Here is a 16,713-nt window from a genome sequence, read left to right on the forward strand (position 1 = left end):
GGAAACAGCAACATCCAGAGGATGCACCGACTCTAGAGGCGTGGATTCCCAGCACTGAAGCCTTCTTAGGGATAAATAGGCTCTTCGCCTTTAACTCGACTGTACCCCACTGTGCAGAGAAATGTAGTGCTAGCCTTCTAAAAAGATGTGCCGTCTCGTTGTTTCTAATAATAGCCAATCTTATTTTTACCACACCGACGCCTTATTGCATTATGGATGCCTCTGGAATGGTGTCCCTGCAAGATAGCGTGGGAATATTTCAGTAGAGGCTGTGGCTTTGTATCTCAGGGCTAAATGCTCCAGCATCCTGTCAGCTTGCACGCCTTTCTAGCTGCAGGAGCGTCTCATTTCTTGTTTTCTGCTCCTGTGTCATGGCTGTAGTGTAGTGTGCGTCCTGGGGATGCGTCTCCTCCTTCATCCGCGGCTGTAGACTTTGTTCTCTGCATGCATCCACAGGAGCGCTATGCGGGAGTATAAGGTGGTGGTGCTCGGCAGCGGAGGGGTGGGGAAGTCCGCCCTGACGGTCCAGTTTGTCACCGGGACATTCATAGAGAAGTACGACCCGACGATTGAAGATTTCTACAGGAAGGAGATCGAGGTGGACTCCTCGCCGTCGGTGCTGGAGATCCTGGACACAGCCGGGACCGAGCAGTTCGCCTCCATGAGGGACCTCTACATCAGGAACGGCCAGGGCTTCATCCTCGTCTACAGCCTGGTCAACCAGCAAAGTTTTCAGGACATCAAGCCCATGAGGGACCAGATCATCAGGGTGAAACGGTGAGTCATGGTGCAGTTTACTGTCAGATCCTCCATTGTTGTCTAAGTGAAGTCTGATTCAGGAGGAAAGGGGTCATTAGTTATGTTTGGGCCTTTTTGGACTCCAGAAGTTGAATGTTTTATCATTTATTCATCAGGAGTGGGACAATATCACCAAATGGCAGCTGTCTTTTGACATGTTGGACAAAATTATCCTAATTTGGCTCCTTCAGGGCCATTCTGTGCCAGAAAGTTGATCAGATATCACTTATCATAACAGTTATCCTAGTCTTAAAATGTTAAGCTGATAGAGTGGGATGTATCAGATGTAGAATCTGCCGGGGTACCCCCTGGAACCTCCTTTGGGCCCCTTAACTTTCATAAATCAGGCCTTAAAATACACATTAATGTGACTGTCAGCTCCAGGATTCCTCCAGATCCTCCGTGAGAAGCCGCCACAGCTCATATGTTCCTCATAAGAGGCTCCATCTGCCGGCTGACCTCTCGCAGTCTCTCACTCAGCACTAACTCCGGACAGCTTTGATCACTTCCTCGACACGTCCTGTGAGCTCATCCACAGTGCGATCTTCTGCTTTGAGAAGTGACGTGCTGGTGTTCATTTGTTTAATGATGCTGATGGAGTCCAGACATGGCAAAATGAAAAAAGGCTTGAGTAGATTATGTGGAAGAATTCAGTGCCACGTCTGGACAAAAACACAGGATATGTGGCTGAAAGATGGAGCCAGAGGAGATTTGGTGCAGAGATCTCACTTTGAGGCATCAAAAGGAGCCGGATGAGGTGGTTCTAGCAGCTGATCTCGAGGTTTTAAAGACCTCAGGGTTGACCCAGAGCAGATCTGACTGGCTGAAAAGAGCCAAGTTTTGACTGAATTTCTAGGACAAACTGGAGAAACAGGCCTCTGTTTACCTCACGACATATTGTGTAATAATGATTCATAATTTAACCCGTGTATCTCGATGCAGTGCTTTCACCTCCATCCCCGGAGTGAACCGGATGCCCCCGTAGCTCAGACGTCACGGCTGACGCGGCACAGCAGGGGACGAGTGCATGAGGGAACTCCTCTGAAATAAGAAATATAAAAACGACGGGCTCTGCTTCCTCCAGACAGCTGCCACCCAACCAGCTGCTTCCACTGCAGCAGCCACAGCTGTCCTCGAGTGTACGCCTATGAATATTTCATACTGTTATTTTACACTGCTATGGGTCTGAGGCTGGGGTTCTTACTGTATGTCCAGAGCTGCAGATGAGCTAAACGCTCTACATCCTCAAAGAAAGCTAAGCCAGTGGTAGGAATTTAAGATTTATGAGAGCAAATGAAGGTGTTTCTGCAAAAACTGTCTGTTAATGGCAAACAGAGGTTAAAAAGTTCTGAAACTTTTGGCTTCACCTGGGACAGCTGTTGCTCCATCCATCCAATGACAGCTTTTTCCATCTATGGTGTCAAACCGAGCTCTCTCTCTCTGTGTATTTTGATAAACCTGAGTGTGTATGACTCATTCAACTCCCTCTCAGAGAGCAGTTTACCTAAGGACAGGTTTGTTGATCATCTAACCACCACCAGACCTCCACTCGGTGTCCGTTTTTATATAAAACAAGCAAAACCCCCTCTCCTGGTCTCCATTAGCTGTCTCCAGGAGATCCGCCTCCCTCCGCCCCAAACTTCTCGCTGAGCCAGCAGCAGCAGCAGCAGCAGCAGCAGCGAGCGCCACACAGAGATATAGTATGTGCCCACTCACCAGAACTTAATGGGATTGTGTTGGGTTGGAAGCCAAGAAGACATCAGGCCTCCATTAGGGAGTCATATAAACCAGAATGCTTATGCAGGGCTCTCTGCAGGGGGGATCATGGGAAATAATCCTGTATGAGGACGCCTCTGCGGGGGTGCAGGTGCTGCGAAACCATTGCTCTGGCTGCGATAGCCACATATCGGTTTCATTGTGTTGACGTACTTTTATAAGCAGTAAAGAAGGCAGGAAGTACACTTAGAGTAATAGTGGGGCATGATGGGAAATACACTTAAGGTTGGATTGATACCACTCTCATGACTGAACTGTAAATATTTCATTAATGCTAGGTGCCACTTAGCTTAGATTAACTTTGAGGCTTTAAACAGGAGTTCAAAATGTGAACTACTCCTTTAATTTGGAGGCGATTTAAGGACATGTGTACCAGACTCTACCATAATGCAGGTTGTGCTTTTTCTTCCATATGTGCATAATTGATGCATGTTTAAGCTGGAACACGCTGTCTCTGACATACTTTCCCCTCTGTGGACCCTCTGTGGACTGAGGCGCTCTCTGACTAACAGAATCAAGCCTGTGTGGTGCTATCTTTGAAAACAACATCTGGGTGTAGCCCTCCTCACAATCTAATCATCTCCTGGCTCGCACGTTAAAGGTCCATGCTTGTGCGTTTGCCCCCGAGAGGAGGAAGACGACGGTTCAAAGCAGCAGAGCGGTGTTTTCACGCTGCACTGATGCTGTGTCTAATAGCAGGAGGTGAGCATCACGCGCTGCTGACTAGGAGACCAAAACTACGTATCCCAGGGGGCACTTTGGTGCAGGCACAAAGCAACTTCCTGACCTCAGGCTTTTAGTGTTCACCATCAGGAAGAAGGGATACGTTAAAGCGGGCAGCTGGGTTTAGAATGTGAGTTAAGAGGAGAGTAAAGTGCTCATTGGTGGCGCTTTGTGGTGCTGGAGTGTTTTCACCTTTGTCATCATGATCACATTGTTTATGGCTCTCCTGCAACAAACAGAAAATAATCTCAAAGCTCACAACAGTGGTGGTAGCTTTTTAAAGGGCAGGGGCCAAAAGAGACAAATGCACACATTCAGCGTGTGTTTTTGCCTCTAAACAGGGCACTCTAGCGCTTGTCTTGGCTCCAAAGAAGACACTTTAACAAGTTTTAGCTCTAAAGTGGGACTAAAGCACACTTTTGCTTCCAAAAGGAGGGGCTTTAGCGCTTTTTTTGGCACCCAGGAGGCACTTTGAGGCCCTTTTGGCTCCTGAGGAAGCCCTTTAGTGTGACACTGTAGTGCGGCACTTTTGCCCTACACTTTAGCCTGTGTTTTGGCTTCTAAGAGAGGGCACTTCAAGGCGCTTTTGACTCTTGAGGAGGTACTTGTGTTACACTGTAGTGCGGCACATTAAAGCTACTCTCTATCCTGTGTTTTGGCTTCTAAAAGAGGGCCAACTAGGAGGGCACTTAAGTGTGTGTTTTGGCTTCCAAGCTCATTTTTTGGCTCTGGAGGGGACACTTTGTTTCTGGCTATAAAATGGTAACATTAGTATGTGCTGTGGCTCCCAAGGGGGCCCTTTAGCACAGCACTTTAGGCCCCAAGGGGGCACTTTAGAGCATGTTTCTTGGCTCCCAAGAGAGCACTTTAGCACAGCACTTTGACACATGTTTTGGCTCCTGTGCTATTTTTTGGCTCTGAAGAGGACACTTTTTTTTGGCTATAAAATGGGTACTCTAGCATATATTTTGGCTCCCAAGTGGGCCTTTGAGCGCAGCACTTTAGCCTCTTACAGGACACTTTAACGCATAGTCCTTGGCTTCCAAGAGGGCACTTTAGCACTGTATCTTAGCGCATTTTGGCTCTCAAGCTAGTTTTTTCAGCCCTGATGAGGACACCTTAGTGTGTGTTTTGGCTCCCAGGAGGGCACAACACTTTAGCCTATGTTTTGGCTCCAAAGAGAGAGCATTTTAGCGTGTTTTGCCAACTAGGAGGGCTCTTAAGTGCATGATTTAGATCCCAAGCTAGGATTTTTAGCCCTATCACTTATCACTTTAGCACAGCACTTTAGCGCATTTTGGCTCTCAAGCTAGTTCTTTGTCCCTGATGAGGGCACCTTAGTGTCTGTTTCTGCTTTGAAAAGGGCACTTGGGGTATGTTTTGGCTCCCAGGAGAGCACAGCACTTTAGCGCCACACTTTAGCCTATGTTTTGGCTTCTAAGAGGGCACTTTAGTGTGTGTTTTTCAACAATTGGACCTCAAATAAAAATTAAATGTTGTCATGATCAGATTGTTTGCAGATATCTTGCGTCAAACTGATGAATTAACTTCAAGCTCACACTTTATCCTGAGCACAGAACAACAGGAGTAATAAAGACTAATGAGGATGAGTCTTGTAGCTCCCACTCTGCCTATACGGTCTGTGCATCTGCATCATAAAGAAACAAGATTATATGGAGGAGCTGGGCTCAAACATTAGAGATGAAATTAAGCTCCATAAAACAAACACTCCAAAGAGTCGTCTCCATCTGCCGTGCAGGCCTTTTCTTTGTCTGTTTATCTGAGGAATGTTTGCGGTTATGTTGTTTTTCGCTCTCTCTCCATGTTCTCAGGAACATTAGCAGCAGCGATGAGATGTTCCTCAGCAGAATCAGCCTCCAGGGGTGGAGGAGTGAAGGTGCTGTGTGTTCTGTGACTTTACGTCCACTCTTTTAACAGATACACGCGTCGGCCTGGCTGTCACACGGCTCTGTCTGCTAATTAAGAGCAGATGCAGGGAGCAAAGAGGCGGCTGCACAGTTGGAGACGCATGACTGGTCTTTTGTGTTTTAGCATGTGTTTGTTGGTGCTGTGGGGCTGGGAGTGAGATCACTGCAGCTATTTAGCACAGCAGGTAGCTTTAATAAGGCTGTTGTACCTCCAGGCAAAGTGGAAAATGTGCAGTTTGTCTTTTTTTGGTGAGTTATTAACGCGGATTCTGTGTGTGTGGGAGGGTTTGTGTTTCCCAACAGTTGGAATAACACCCTGCAGGGGCAGATGGCGGTTGTGAGCGCTGCAAAGGTCAAATGTGTATCAGCAGAACTTATTCTAAGATCCGTTAATGAGGATGCAGCGTTTCCACCTGTGGAGCAGCCGGATTGTAGAAATCAACTCTTCGTCTGAGATATCAGTGTATGATTTCATAAACCCTCCACCACCTGCTGTTTTCTGTTCCATAAATCCGACTCCACTCCTCTCCCACTGACTTTTTGTAACAAAAAGCTGCATATTCGTACAGCTGGTGGTGTCAGCCAAGCAGCCCAAACAGTCTCCAACTGTGCTGATAATTCCCGTAATGTGCGGGTGCCAGATCTCACGCTGGACGAGGAATAAGATAGCAGTGTTTGTTTTTCTGTGCTGCTTTAAATTCAGATGGTATGTGGAGGAAAAGGCAGAAGAAACACATTTATAACCCAAGTTTAATGAAATAATTTGATCTTTTATGTCTTTTAATGTGATGCTTATGGCTTCGAATGGAGGAGCTTTTGGTTATTTTGACGCTGTGGGCAGGTGCCAAATCCACAAACGGAAACTAGGACATATTCCTCGCTGAAAATCCAGACTCCAGAGTATTTCTTTCTGGAAATAGAGGTCAGTAATACCAACACTGAGGATCATAGGGAAGTGGCGACACCTAGTGGCCACTTCTGGAAATGATTTTTTTTTGTGACTGTTAAGATCTGTTCAACCCTTGACGCTGAGTGACATTTTCTTCAGTGGCGCAGGACATTAGCCACAGGGTAGCGTAGCTTCCTGCTGCGTCGTTAAGGTTCAGTTTCTCCTCATTTAGCGAGAAGGAGGAAGATGAAGAGGAGGAGGAGGAGGACATAAACTCTCCCCCTGTCTTTGTAGTTATATATAGAGTTTCTCCTGCAAGGCTGTCAGCTTGTGTTTGTCTGCATAGTGCTCTTCTTGTTCACACTTCACACCCTCTGGACTCTCCAAACACACTCAGGCCAATGCAAGATGCTTGTCCTGCTGAGGTCAGCTGCTCTCTCTCAGTGTGTGTGTGTGTGTGTGTGTTGAGCCGTGCAGTGGCTGCAGGGGGGAAATGTCAAGCTGTGGGGGAAGTCTTTGGCATTTCAAGTGAGTTGCGGCAGATTTCCCCCACTCTCAAAGCGCTGGATTTCTCCCATTTCCCACAGTCTTTGATCCTCGTCTGTGAGCTCCTCAAACTTGTAACCTCGCGTCTGACAGGTGTTCAAGACTCCTCCACCTGCATTCGTCTCTGTCTGCCAGCTCTTTTCCACGCCTCAGCTCCTCTCCTGGCTCGCAGCGCTGCAGCAGGACACCAATTTGTAGATAAGAGCCCATTTCTCAATAGCAGCAGCAAATCAATAAGCCGGGCTCGGGATGCACTTAGGGATGACTGATGGTGGAGGCCTTTACACGGCCTGCGCCATTACCTGTTGTGAGGATACATACGCTCTGTGTAGTTATTTAATCAGAGAAAACATGAAATGAAACACCTCTAACATGTTGAAGTAAGGTGTTTATTTGTCGACTTTCAAGAAGAAAAGATGCTCAGTTCCAGATTTAGACTCGAGTTACTCTCCAGGAGATGTCATGTGATGCAAATCTGCAGCGTAAGTTTGTAAGCGGCATCACATGACAGGTTCCTCCTCTCTCCTGAGCTTTAGTTTTGCAGAATTTAAGTGAAATGACCCTTTAATGACCCATTCTAGTCTGAAGCTGCCTTTGTGAAGCAGAAACAGTCATTTCTAAGGCTGCTGTCCCTCCATGCTGGAGCACATTAGCTTTATTCAATTATTCAATAACCTTTACCATTACTCTCCTCAGCCTGGTTTCCTTCCATCGATGGCTGGAGGAGAAGAAAGCTTTTCATCCGTAATGGAAAGTTGGGAGCTAATGATTTAAACAAAACTGGTTCCCTCCTCTTTTGGTCCCTTTGTGCTTTGTTTACAACTTGTCTTGTTTCAGCTTCGAACAAACACAGCGTGTCAGAGCCAGAATTCACACGCTGATGTCTCCTCCTTTGTTTCCAGGTACCAGCAGGTGCCGGTGGTGTTAGTGGGGAACAAGGTGGACCTGGAGGATGAGCGAGAAGTGTCCCCGAGCGAGGGCCAAGCCCTGGCAGAGGACTGGGGCTGCCCCTTCATGGAGACATCAGCCAAAAGCAAGACGATGGTGGACGAGCTGTTCGCCGAGATCGTGCGGCAGATGGACTTCTGCCCCCTGCCGGACCGGAGGGAGGCGTGCTGCCCCGCCTGCAGTGTGCAGTAGCAGCTGGTGCACCGTTCTGGGAGGGTGGTGGATGAACGGGAGAGGGGGTAAAAAAAAATCCACTCTGAGACTAAGAAAAGATGTTTCAGCGCTTCTCAGGCGCAGTTTGGGATTTTTCCCTAAGAGAAAAAAAAACCTCCCAGTTTCATCACCAACTTCTCGACTAACAGGAGCAAATTGTGAGGTTTCCCAAAGGAAGCACGGTGCCAAAACCATCTTAAAAAGCCATCAAAGGAGAGGATCGTAGTGCTAAATGTGTTTGGGAAACCGGCCATAGATCCGAGAAGGGGATGGCAAAGTGCTGAACAGTCTTCTGGGTCCTGTTTTAGGTCTTCTGTTTGTCTTTTTGCACTTTTAGGACGTGCAAGACCAATCACGTAGTATCAGAACGGATGTCAGGTAACACCACTGTGAAGGAGTGGAGCAGGATTATCGTCGCAGCAGGCCCGCCTAACTACGAATGAATGAAAAAGATGTACGAATGTTTCAAAAGGAAAACAGCACCTTTGGGGAAATTCATCCCAAATGTTGACAAAGTGAGGACGCAGTGTGCATGAAGCCGTACCGTCACACCGACATGGAGTACAATCAATTTCACCCAAAGAGACAGTATCAATGAATCAATCAGCGATCAATCAGTCATTAAAAAACGTGCGGACACTGGTCTTTACACTTTAACAGACGATACAAATGCCTTGTTACATTGTATGACGTGAACATCAGTGTCAGTGTGTAGTTCATTTATCTTAAATCACGCCAGATATGTTAGTGGTGCAACGTCAGAATCACTTATTTTCAACAAAAATAAATCTTTATGCACAAAGTGTCGAGTTTTTATTCACTAATGTTCATGTTTTATTTATTGTTACAGCTACACCTCCTCTCTTCCTCTGCTCTTTATGAAAATACTCTCTCAGTTTTTCTGATTTCACAGTAATCTGGCTCCATCTCATCCTGCGTCCACATGATTTATGATGTTTTGGTTCTGCGGCTGAGTTTTCTCGGCCCCTAAGTCCTGTTAGTGCCAACACTCACTGCCGGTTCTGGTCCTGAAGAATGCAACAAGCATTTGTCAAATTCTGGGAGCCATTAGAGTCCATTAGGGGGATGAAATTGGGGACATGTGAGACTTTAGAGCCAAGCTACTAACTCTGGATTGCTTCCAATCAGCATGGGAGGACGGTCTTTCAACGCCTTGGAGACAGAGGTAATTTAGAGATACATTTGTTAACACGTTTGATAGATTTAAAGAGAGTAATGTCAAATTCATTACTAAAGTAGAAAAGAAAAACACTAAAACAAGCAGTTAGACAGAAAATTACTTAGAAGCACTATATATATCATGAAAAGTTAATTTGATTTTCATATTTGGATTTTTTTAATTATTATTAAGGAATTCCAACATTTTATTTCCTTACCCTGCTCTGATGGTGATTAATTTATGTTATCCAATCAAGTTCCTGGTTGAAATAAACACACATAAGTTATTTTTCTGTTTGAAATTTTGAAATTAAGAATGAATAGTCTTTAGCGGACAAAATGTAGTTTTTTTTTATTAATCTGGTTATATTTGTCTTTATTAAAAGTAGAAAGGTGCGTTGAAATTAGTACCAACAGCGCTATCTGCTGTCATAACCCAGAACAGCGCTCGGCCTACCGGAACTCTCCATGGAATGACTACGGTTCCTACCCGGACGTAAACAATCGACGCAGACGAAGCAGGCATGTCGTCCTTCAGGCGGAGGCAGAAGTGACAACCATTTATACTTTTTCCTACATATCTGTATTAATTTAAGTTGTTTTTGTATTTAGTTGTAAAAATATTATTTAAAATGTTGACGAGGACCGTGTGCGGAGCTCTCACGCGACGTAAGTAGCTGACGTTGCCGTTTTAGCATTAGCATGTTAGCTAACTTGCACGGGCGGAATGAGATGTTAGCTTTATTTTTACGTTGAGTTTGTGATAAAGGACCATCAATTGGCAGAAAACATGACTGAAAATTAAAGGAAAGGGGGAAAAGTGTGTGTGATGGCTTAGTTTGACGTCACATGAGTTTATTTAACTACGTTAAACATCCAAACAACACGTAGTAAATATGTCTGAGCTTGTTTTGGGAATACATATTTCAACTTATAACAATAATAATCTACATTGTTTTAGGTTTGTGACATGAACTGCAATAAAATAATGCTTGCCCAGATTTAGGTTTGTAAAAGACATACTGTAGCGCTATAAGTGACTTTAAAATGAAAGACTTTTTGCACTTTTCTGTTACTATTATCTGATTTATGATGCTCACTGATAAGTAGGATGTCTCAAAGCAGGTCAAAGTTTTTGATCAAACACTCTAAGGTTTTCAATTCCCCACCAATAGTGTTTAAGGACAGTTTTGTTTATCAATATCCTGTTTCTGTTTCCTCTCCCTCAACAGGTTTTGCGTCCACTGCAGCAGCTGTGCGTCCACAAGCTGCTGAAGTCCGCAGCCAGCGTAATGCTGTCTTCTCCAGAGAGCAGGCCCGGCAGAGAGCTCTGTACCCTCGCATTGAGAAGATCGAGGTGAACATGGAGGGCCCGGGGCTGGACGGCACTTTGCTGGTCATGAACAGAGGGATGTCTACGCCGCTCAGCTGTGCAAGACGTGAGTAAAGATGGAAAATGTGGAAGATGTCGCTCCAACAGCTGTGGAGAATTCCTCTTCTTTGCGCCTCACACTCTCCTCTATATTTGCCCCTCAGATCTGACAGAATACCACGTGACTAACTCTGTGCTGGCCCTCGTGGACGGCGAGCTCTGGCCTCTACATCAGCCGCTCACAGACTCCTGCTCCCTCAAACTGCTCACATTCAAAGACAGCGATCCTACACTTGTCAATCAGGTACTTTCACACATAAAATAATTAATATTTGAAGGATCACGGGATGTCTTGGATACCAAGAGTCTTCTGCGTCTTCCTTTCCCTGTTAGGCTTATTGGAGATCCTGCACTGCCTTGCTCGGCCAGGTTCTTGAGACAGCATTTAAAGACGACTTCACTGTGGAGCTGCTCAACACCCCAGAGGTTCCAGGTAGATGAGAATCTCTTTGTCTCCAAATTTAACCTGAGATTAACCTTGACTGACGGTGCTTTTGTGTTTCCCCTGCAGTAACATCAGGAGCCTTCTGCTGCGATGTCGTTCTCGACCCTCAGCTGGACTCATGGACTCCCTCTGAGGTCTGTAGTCAAGCCTGTGCACTCGTTAAATCGCCAGAAAACACTTTACTGCAGGGATTTTTCAGCACAAACACCACGTTGGGAAGGTTTTTCTTTTCTGTCCTGTTTCTTTATTTGAATCTAATTCTCTTGTTTCTTTTCCCCTTCAGGAGTCACTGAGATCTCTGACCCGGGCAGCCCAGCAGCTGATCCACCAGGACCTGGCCTGGGAGCCCCTGGAGGTGTTGACTTCTGTGGCGCTGGAAGTCTTCTCACACAGCAGGTAGTCTGCCTCCTGCTCAGTCCCCCCTACCTGTTTGCATCTTTAATCAGCTTCTTCTTTAGTGTCTTTTCTGTGTGCTTCTTTGTTTCTCTCCCCTCTTTGAACACTAATAAATGCACGGCTGTTGTTCTGTGTGTCTCAGATGTAAACAGGAGGAGGTGGAACAGAAGGCAGCAGAGAGTCCCAGAGGCACCGTGATGCTCTACAGGTGATTTTCTCTCCTCATCATTTTATTCCAACCCCCATTCCTCTTCCTCCTATTTCTTTGTTTTTTTCTTTGCTTTTCTTTTTTTTGTCTTTTTTTTTCACTTTTTTTCTTTTTTTCCTTTTTTCTTTTTTTTTTCTTTTTTTCTTTTTTTCATTTTTTTTAATTTTTTCATTTTTTTTCATTTTTTCTTTTTTTTTCTTTTTTTCCTTTTTTTTCCCTTTTTTTCTCCTTTTTTTTCTTTTTTTCTTTTTTTTTATCAGAGACATAGTTTAAGGAAGTACAATGGTATAGATTTTAAATGTACAATGTTATCTCTTTTTTTCCTTTAACAAAACCAAAACATTGTCTTTGCATTCAAAAACGATTATAAAACATAAAATCAAGTTCAAATAATGAATTAATTAAATATTTTGTTCTAGATTTAAAATAAGTTGATGAATAAGCAAGCGCTGACATATAAACAACAAGTAAATAAATCAAAGTTAAATAACAAAAATAGGAAAGTAAAAAGAGAAGGGGTCTAAATAACTGACAATGACTAAAAATAGTCAAGAAAACAATTCCATTTTAAAAAAAAAAATGCTAAAACTCCCCTTCACCGTTAGATTTACTATTTCCATTTTGAGGAAAGACCTGACATCATTCTGCTACAAATTCCTAAAAATTTTGACAGCATGGTAAAAATGTCATTCCAAAATTGATGCAATCTAGGACAGAAAAAGCACACAAAACTCAAATTGCATGAAGAAGCACGACATCTTTCACATTCATCCACAACATCAGGAAATGTTTTAGATAATTTAGCTTCAGTGATGTGGACTCTGCAGGATTTTGAATTGTAGAAGCTGTAATCTAGCACAAAGGGTTATTGAACTTTTGCATTGGATAGCTTTGTCCCAAGCAATTTGATATAATTAAAAAGGTTATCCTCAAAACCCATGAGCTTGTCATAAATATTGGATATCAGAGATTTTTAATGAGGCTGTAAAACCAAAAAGTCATCTCATGGCAGGGTGTTGTATTTTCTACATCTTCAACAAAACCTTTCATGTTGTTCGGTTTCCCTTGTCTGTAGATGTGGGGATCACGTGCTGTTGAGTGGGGGCCCCCTAGTGGCCAGAACAGGCCTGTGCTCCCAGTATGAGGTGACGGCCCTCCACAGTCTGGGACAGGGACCCTGGGGCCTCCATCGGCGAGCTCAGGGCCTCTCTCTGCCTCTGCAGCTGCAGGTGAGGAGATTGTTTAACACATTTAGAGTCTGTTTCCAAGTGTGTCCATGCACCGTGAGTCACGCTGTCTTCCTCTCTGCAGGCTCACCACACAGTCTGGAGGAAACTGAGGCAACGCGCAGAGAAGCTGGTAAGACCAACAAGTATCTGTGCTTTCCAGCGTCTCACAGAGACATCAAAGCTGGAGCTCGGGGCCAGCTCAGGGAAGGAGAGCTCTCTGTGTTTTGGGGCAGCGGTCTAGCCAGCTCCGTCTCTGGCTGCAGCATCGCTTCAGATTCCTCCGAGTAGCCAGGGGATAAGATTTAACGCGGCTATTTTTAATGCATTTATATTTTGCTGCTAAACTGCGCGAGGAGGAGAGTCAGCGTGAAGAAAGCATCCTCATCATGAAGGACAAACTTCTGTTTTCTGAGCTGACATCAAAGACGCTCGAGATCCAAGCGCGAGTATTTTTAAATCTCCAGGTTGAGTGAAGATGTTGTGCATCATGACACTTGAATCTTTTTCCCTCAGAGCACTGCGGCTTGTACAAAAAAAAAAAGGAGAAGCATGAATTCTTCAAATTAAAACTAGGCTGCGAGTTAATTTTGGATGGAGCCAGCTAGTTTGCTGCCGCTTCTCCGGCTTTCTCTGATTGCGTAATGAGGAGGGAAAAAAAAAGTTGCACTCATTAATAGACATGCTCGATTTGGCAGCTGATGACATACCGCGCTCTGTGGCCTACATTTATTCCCACAGATTGAGTTATTCAGGGATTAAAAGAACAACACTTTATCACAGGCGGGAGCCTGGACCAGGTTTTGCTCGCTCTGAATTGGCATGCAAGGGACGTTGGTTTATGATCTCAGAGGACACTGCTCAATAATATCACCTGATGCCTGTGTGTCCTCTCTGTCCTGTGTTTTTACAGAGCTGTAAAGTGACGTCTCTGAAGGGCGCTAACGCACACGCTATCACTTTAAACGGCGTTTTACTTCGTCGTTCTCAGTCTCTGCAGGTGTTTCTTCAAATCACTCAGAAAAACCCTGGATTGACTCGTTCAAATCTCTCAACTCGGGGTGTTTGAGCTGCGTCTGAGCGATGCAGAAACAACAGCATGGCACTCTGTAGAGGGAAAGAATCCTCGGAGGGCTTCTCCGCTCCCAAACAAACAAACAAACCCGGGTAATTAAAACAGTGAATAAAGCAGCTCTGTGAGAGAAATCAGCGTCTTTCTGAGGCTTTTTAATGAGGGCTGCAGGTCTTCTCACTTATGTCACCTTGCTTCCCTTGTTATCCAAATCTAAATATTTGATCCCGCTGAAATCCTCCAATTAAATATTGTGACTTTAAGTCGTCTAATTAAAGTTAGGGAGTGAAATCAGCTCCTGTGAGCTGCCAAACGCAGCCCAAACATTGGCAGGTGAAACCCAGATCTTTCAGAGTCCAACAGGAAAACATGGCAGCGAGTTTCTTCATCGTCTCAGCTGTTTTTGTTTTTTAAAATGAGTCTTTTATTTTTTTTTCTATGAGAAACTGCAACCTTTAAAGAGGACCTGTCCACCCTCGCCAAAGCAGCGAGGCGAGGCGTGGGCGTGTATTTCATGAGCCGGCTGCAGGCGGCAGGGAAGCATCTCCCCCGTCTGCCTCCAGCTGGCGCTCCAAACACGGCCGCCCACGCTCGGCGCAGATGCCCCCACACCCCCTCGAACTCTCCTCTCTGAAACTGCTCCTTCTCTGTGCAGGTGGAGGTACCCAGAACTGAAGAGGCGAGTCCACCTTCTCCTCCTGACTCCTCCAGTAAAGACTCCTCGTAACCCACTCACACACACGCACACACACTCATGTACAAGGCTGTATCATTTCACCAATAAACGTGTAAAAATATGACACAACTCACTTCCTCTTATCTTTTTTTTTTTTTTTTATTATGAAAACACAGTTTTGGTGTTAAATGTGGGTTTAAAGAGGGGAACAATAAACACCACTTTAAATCTGCTCATCTGAGTGTGTGTGCGTGTGTGTGGAGGAGTGAAAATGGAAACATGCCCCCGTGTGTCAGCAGTTTTCTTAACAACACAAGCAGAGTGTGTGTCCGTGTGTTTGCGCGTGTGTGTTGGCTGAAGGTCAGGCAGTCGTGCAGCTGCTGCGTCTGTCACTCGTCAAACAGGTGGCCCCAGATCCTCAGAGTGTGTTCGGAGGAGTGTGAGAAAGTGCGAGGATCTGAGGCTGTAAGGCGGGTTTCTTTTGACTTTCTTCCCAGGATTCCCGGCGTTTTCACACATTAGACACAGACTCCGGGGCTTGGCCTTTTGTGATCCGATGAGGCCATGTGCAGACACTCAGGGTAGAAATTATTCTTCTTCCTTTTCTTTCACTTACTCTCCCTCCCCTCTGCCCCCAGTGGACACCACGGATCTCTAAGTGAGCTATATCTTAAAGACACAGACGTTAAAGTTCAGATTATTTTTAGATCCCTCTCCTCGATAACAACAAACGTCTCCAGGCGTTTTAATCACAGCCAACTGTACCACCGCCATCCACGCTGAACAAACCCTCAGGCTGGAGAAGTTCATCGCGGAGAAGTGCAGCTGTTGCTCCCAACACACACCCTGACAATGTGTGAGACACACCCTGAGACCATATGTCCCAGACTCCTCCTGTCACACCACCAGACCAGACCAGCAGCAGCAAGTGAGATGTTTGAGTCGGTGCCCTGGATTCCTGGAGATGTTCAGGAGCGGCTGCTGCTCAGGCAGAATTAAAATTGAATAGGTACTAAAACACTTCAGAATAATGCATCCTGGGAATGAATTTCTAACAGCGTCTTGCTCTTTAAATCAACCAAAGTGTTTCTCAGTATCATAACATCTACGGTGCAGGCTTCACACTCTCTGGGTCGATAGTAATTCAGTGGAGGATCATCAACTTGGAGGTCTGCAGTTCATGAAAGTGTCGCTTTGATTTCATCAACCAATCAGATAAACAAATTCATGCTTCATCTAAAGCATCACTTTTGAATAAATTGGCTCAAAAATCTCAGAAAAAATCAGAGTTGTTAAAAAAAAACTGATGCAAGCTGCAGCAGTCACAGATCCGTCTCCTGTTCGGCCTCTAAAGTGTCAAACACGACAAACAACACGAGAGGAAAGTAAAAAAACAAACAACAAACAGTGCGCTCCTCACAGCTGGATCAAACCACGGCTTCTAAAAATAGAACACTGCAAAAAAAAAAAATCTTCAAAAACTCCCTCCTGCAGTTTGTTTGTCAGGGAACTTAAAGAATTGGATAAAGAAACAGTAAAGAGTGAAAGCAGAGATCTCCTTCAACGTGCAGAGTTAATAATCGCACAAATCTTATTTTGGCCTCAAGAGAAAAAGTGTCAGAGCTTCATCTGAAGCTTTCATTCTGTTTGGGCTGCACCGCTCTCTGATTCTGCTTTCAGCGCCGCTTCTTGATCCAAAGCTAGAAACTATTTCTGGCACCTTTTTTTTTTTTTTTTTTTTTTAAAGCATCAAAATAGTCGACTTTGAAGACGTGTGCTTGTCAGAGTGTAGCGAACACTTTACCTTAAAAACCCTTCAGACATCACAAAGTGTATCGACTCATGAGGTTCAGTCTGATCCGTGTGTGTGTGTGTGTGTGTGTGTGTCGCCAGATTGTGGGAAATGCTCTTCAGACATGAAGTTTTAGAGGTTTAATCCATGAATAAATGTTGATGACTCATGTAGCTTCCAGATGTTCTGCTGTGTTTGTCCAGAAGGTAAGTTCTTGTTATTGATTTTATAGACGTAAATAGGTCATTTGACTCCTCAGAGGTGTTGAAACTCTTCATCTTTTCATCCACAGAGAAAAAAAAAAGCAGCAGTGGCTGAGAAGATTGGCCTGTGGTACAAAGCTGAGGTACTGTTGGACCGCCTCCCAGGACAGGTGTGAATGTGCAACAGAGAGTGGAGCAGAGTGTTGCTGTGAGCAGGAAGGTGAGCTCTGCCAAGCCTGAACCACACGCTGCAATCACAGTTT

General features: G+C 44.9%; 2 protein-coding genes across 2 annotated transcripts; both read left to right on the forward strand.

Annotated features, from left to right (window-relative positions):
* Window positions 1-8: 8 nt before the first annotated feature.
* On the forward strand, window positions 9-8,617 carry LOC141785795 (ras-related protein Rap-2a-like). The gene is made up of 2 exons (XM_074664315.1): window positions 9-777; window positions 7,563-8,617. Exons 1-2 carry the CDS (start codon window positions 464-466, stop codon window positions 7,798-7,800), a joined length of 552 nt encoding a protein of 183 aa, XP_074520416.1. The 5' UTR covers window positions 9-463; the 3' UTR covers window positions 7,801-8,617.
* An 861-nt stretch (window positions 8,618-9,478) lies between these two features.
* On the forward strand, window positions 9,479-14,662 carry mrpl39 (mitochondrial ribosomal protein L39). The gene is made up of 10 exons (XM_074664314.1): window positions 9,479-9,669; window positions 10,233-10,439; window positions 10,537-10,676; window positions 10,766-10,865; window positions 10,944-11,011; window positions 11,161-11,273; window positions 11,416-11,481; window positions 12,557-12,710; window positions 12,793-12,840; window positions 14,435-14,662. The coding sequence occupies exons 1-10, from the start codon at window positions 9,633-9,635 to the stop codon at window positions 14,504-14,506; spliced, it is 1,005 nt and encodes a 334-aa protein (XP_074520415.1). The 5' UTR covers window positions 9,479-9,632; the 3' UTR covers window positions 14,507-14,662.
* The last annotated feature ends 2,051 nt before the right edge of the window (window positions 14,663-16,713 follow it).

This window comes from Halichoeres trimaculatus, unplaced genomic scaffold, assembly GCF_033239565.1.
Source record: "Halichoeres trimaculatus isolate MK-OKI-2021-1 unplaced genomic scaffold, fHalTri1.1 fHalTri1_scaffold_24, whole genome shotgun sequence".
Lineage (NCBI taxonomy): Eukaryota > Metazoa > Chordata > Actinopteri > Labriformes > Labridae > Halichoeres > Halichoeres trimaculatus.

Coding starts and splice junctions, on each gene's coding strand:
- LOC141785795 (XM_074664315.1), top strand. CDS start 464: ATGCGGGAGTATAAGGTGGTGGTGCTCGGCAGCGGAGGGGTGGGGAAG. Junction 778..7,562: donor CAGATCATCAGGGTGAAACG/GTGAGTCATGGT, acceptor CTTTGTTTCCAG/GTACCAGCAGGTGCCGGTGG.
- mrpl39 (XM_074664314.1), top strand. CDS start 9,633: ATGTTGACGAGGACCGTGTGCGGAGCTCTCACGCGAC. Junction 11,012..11,160: donor ACTCATGGACTCCCTCTGAG/GTCTGTAGTCAA, acceptor TTTCCCCTTCAG/GAGTCACTGAGATCTCTGAC. Junction 12,841..14,434: donor GGCAACGCGCAGAGAAGCTG/GTAAGACCAACA, acceptor TTCTCTGTGCAG/GTGGAGGTACCCAGAACTGA.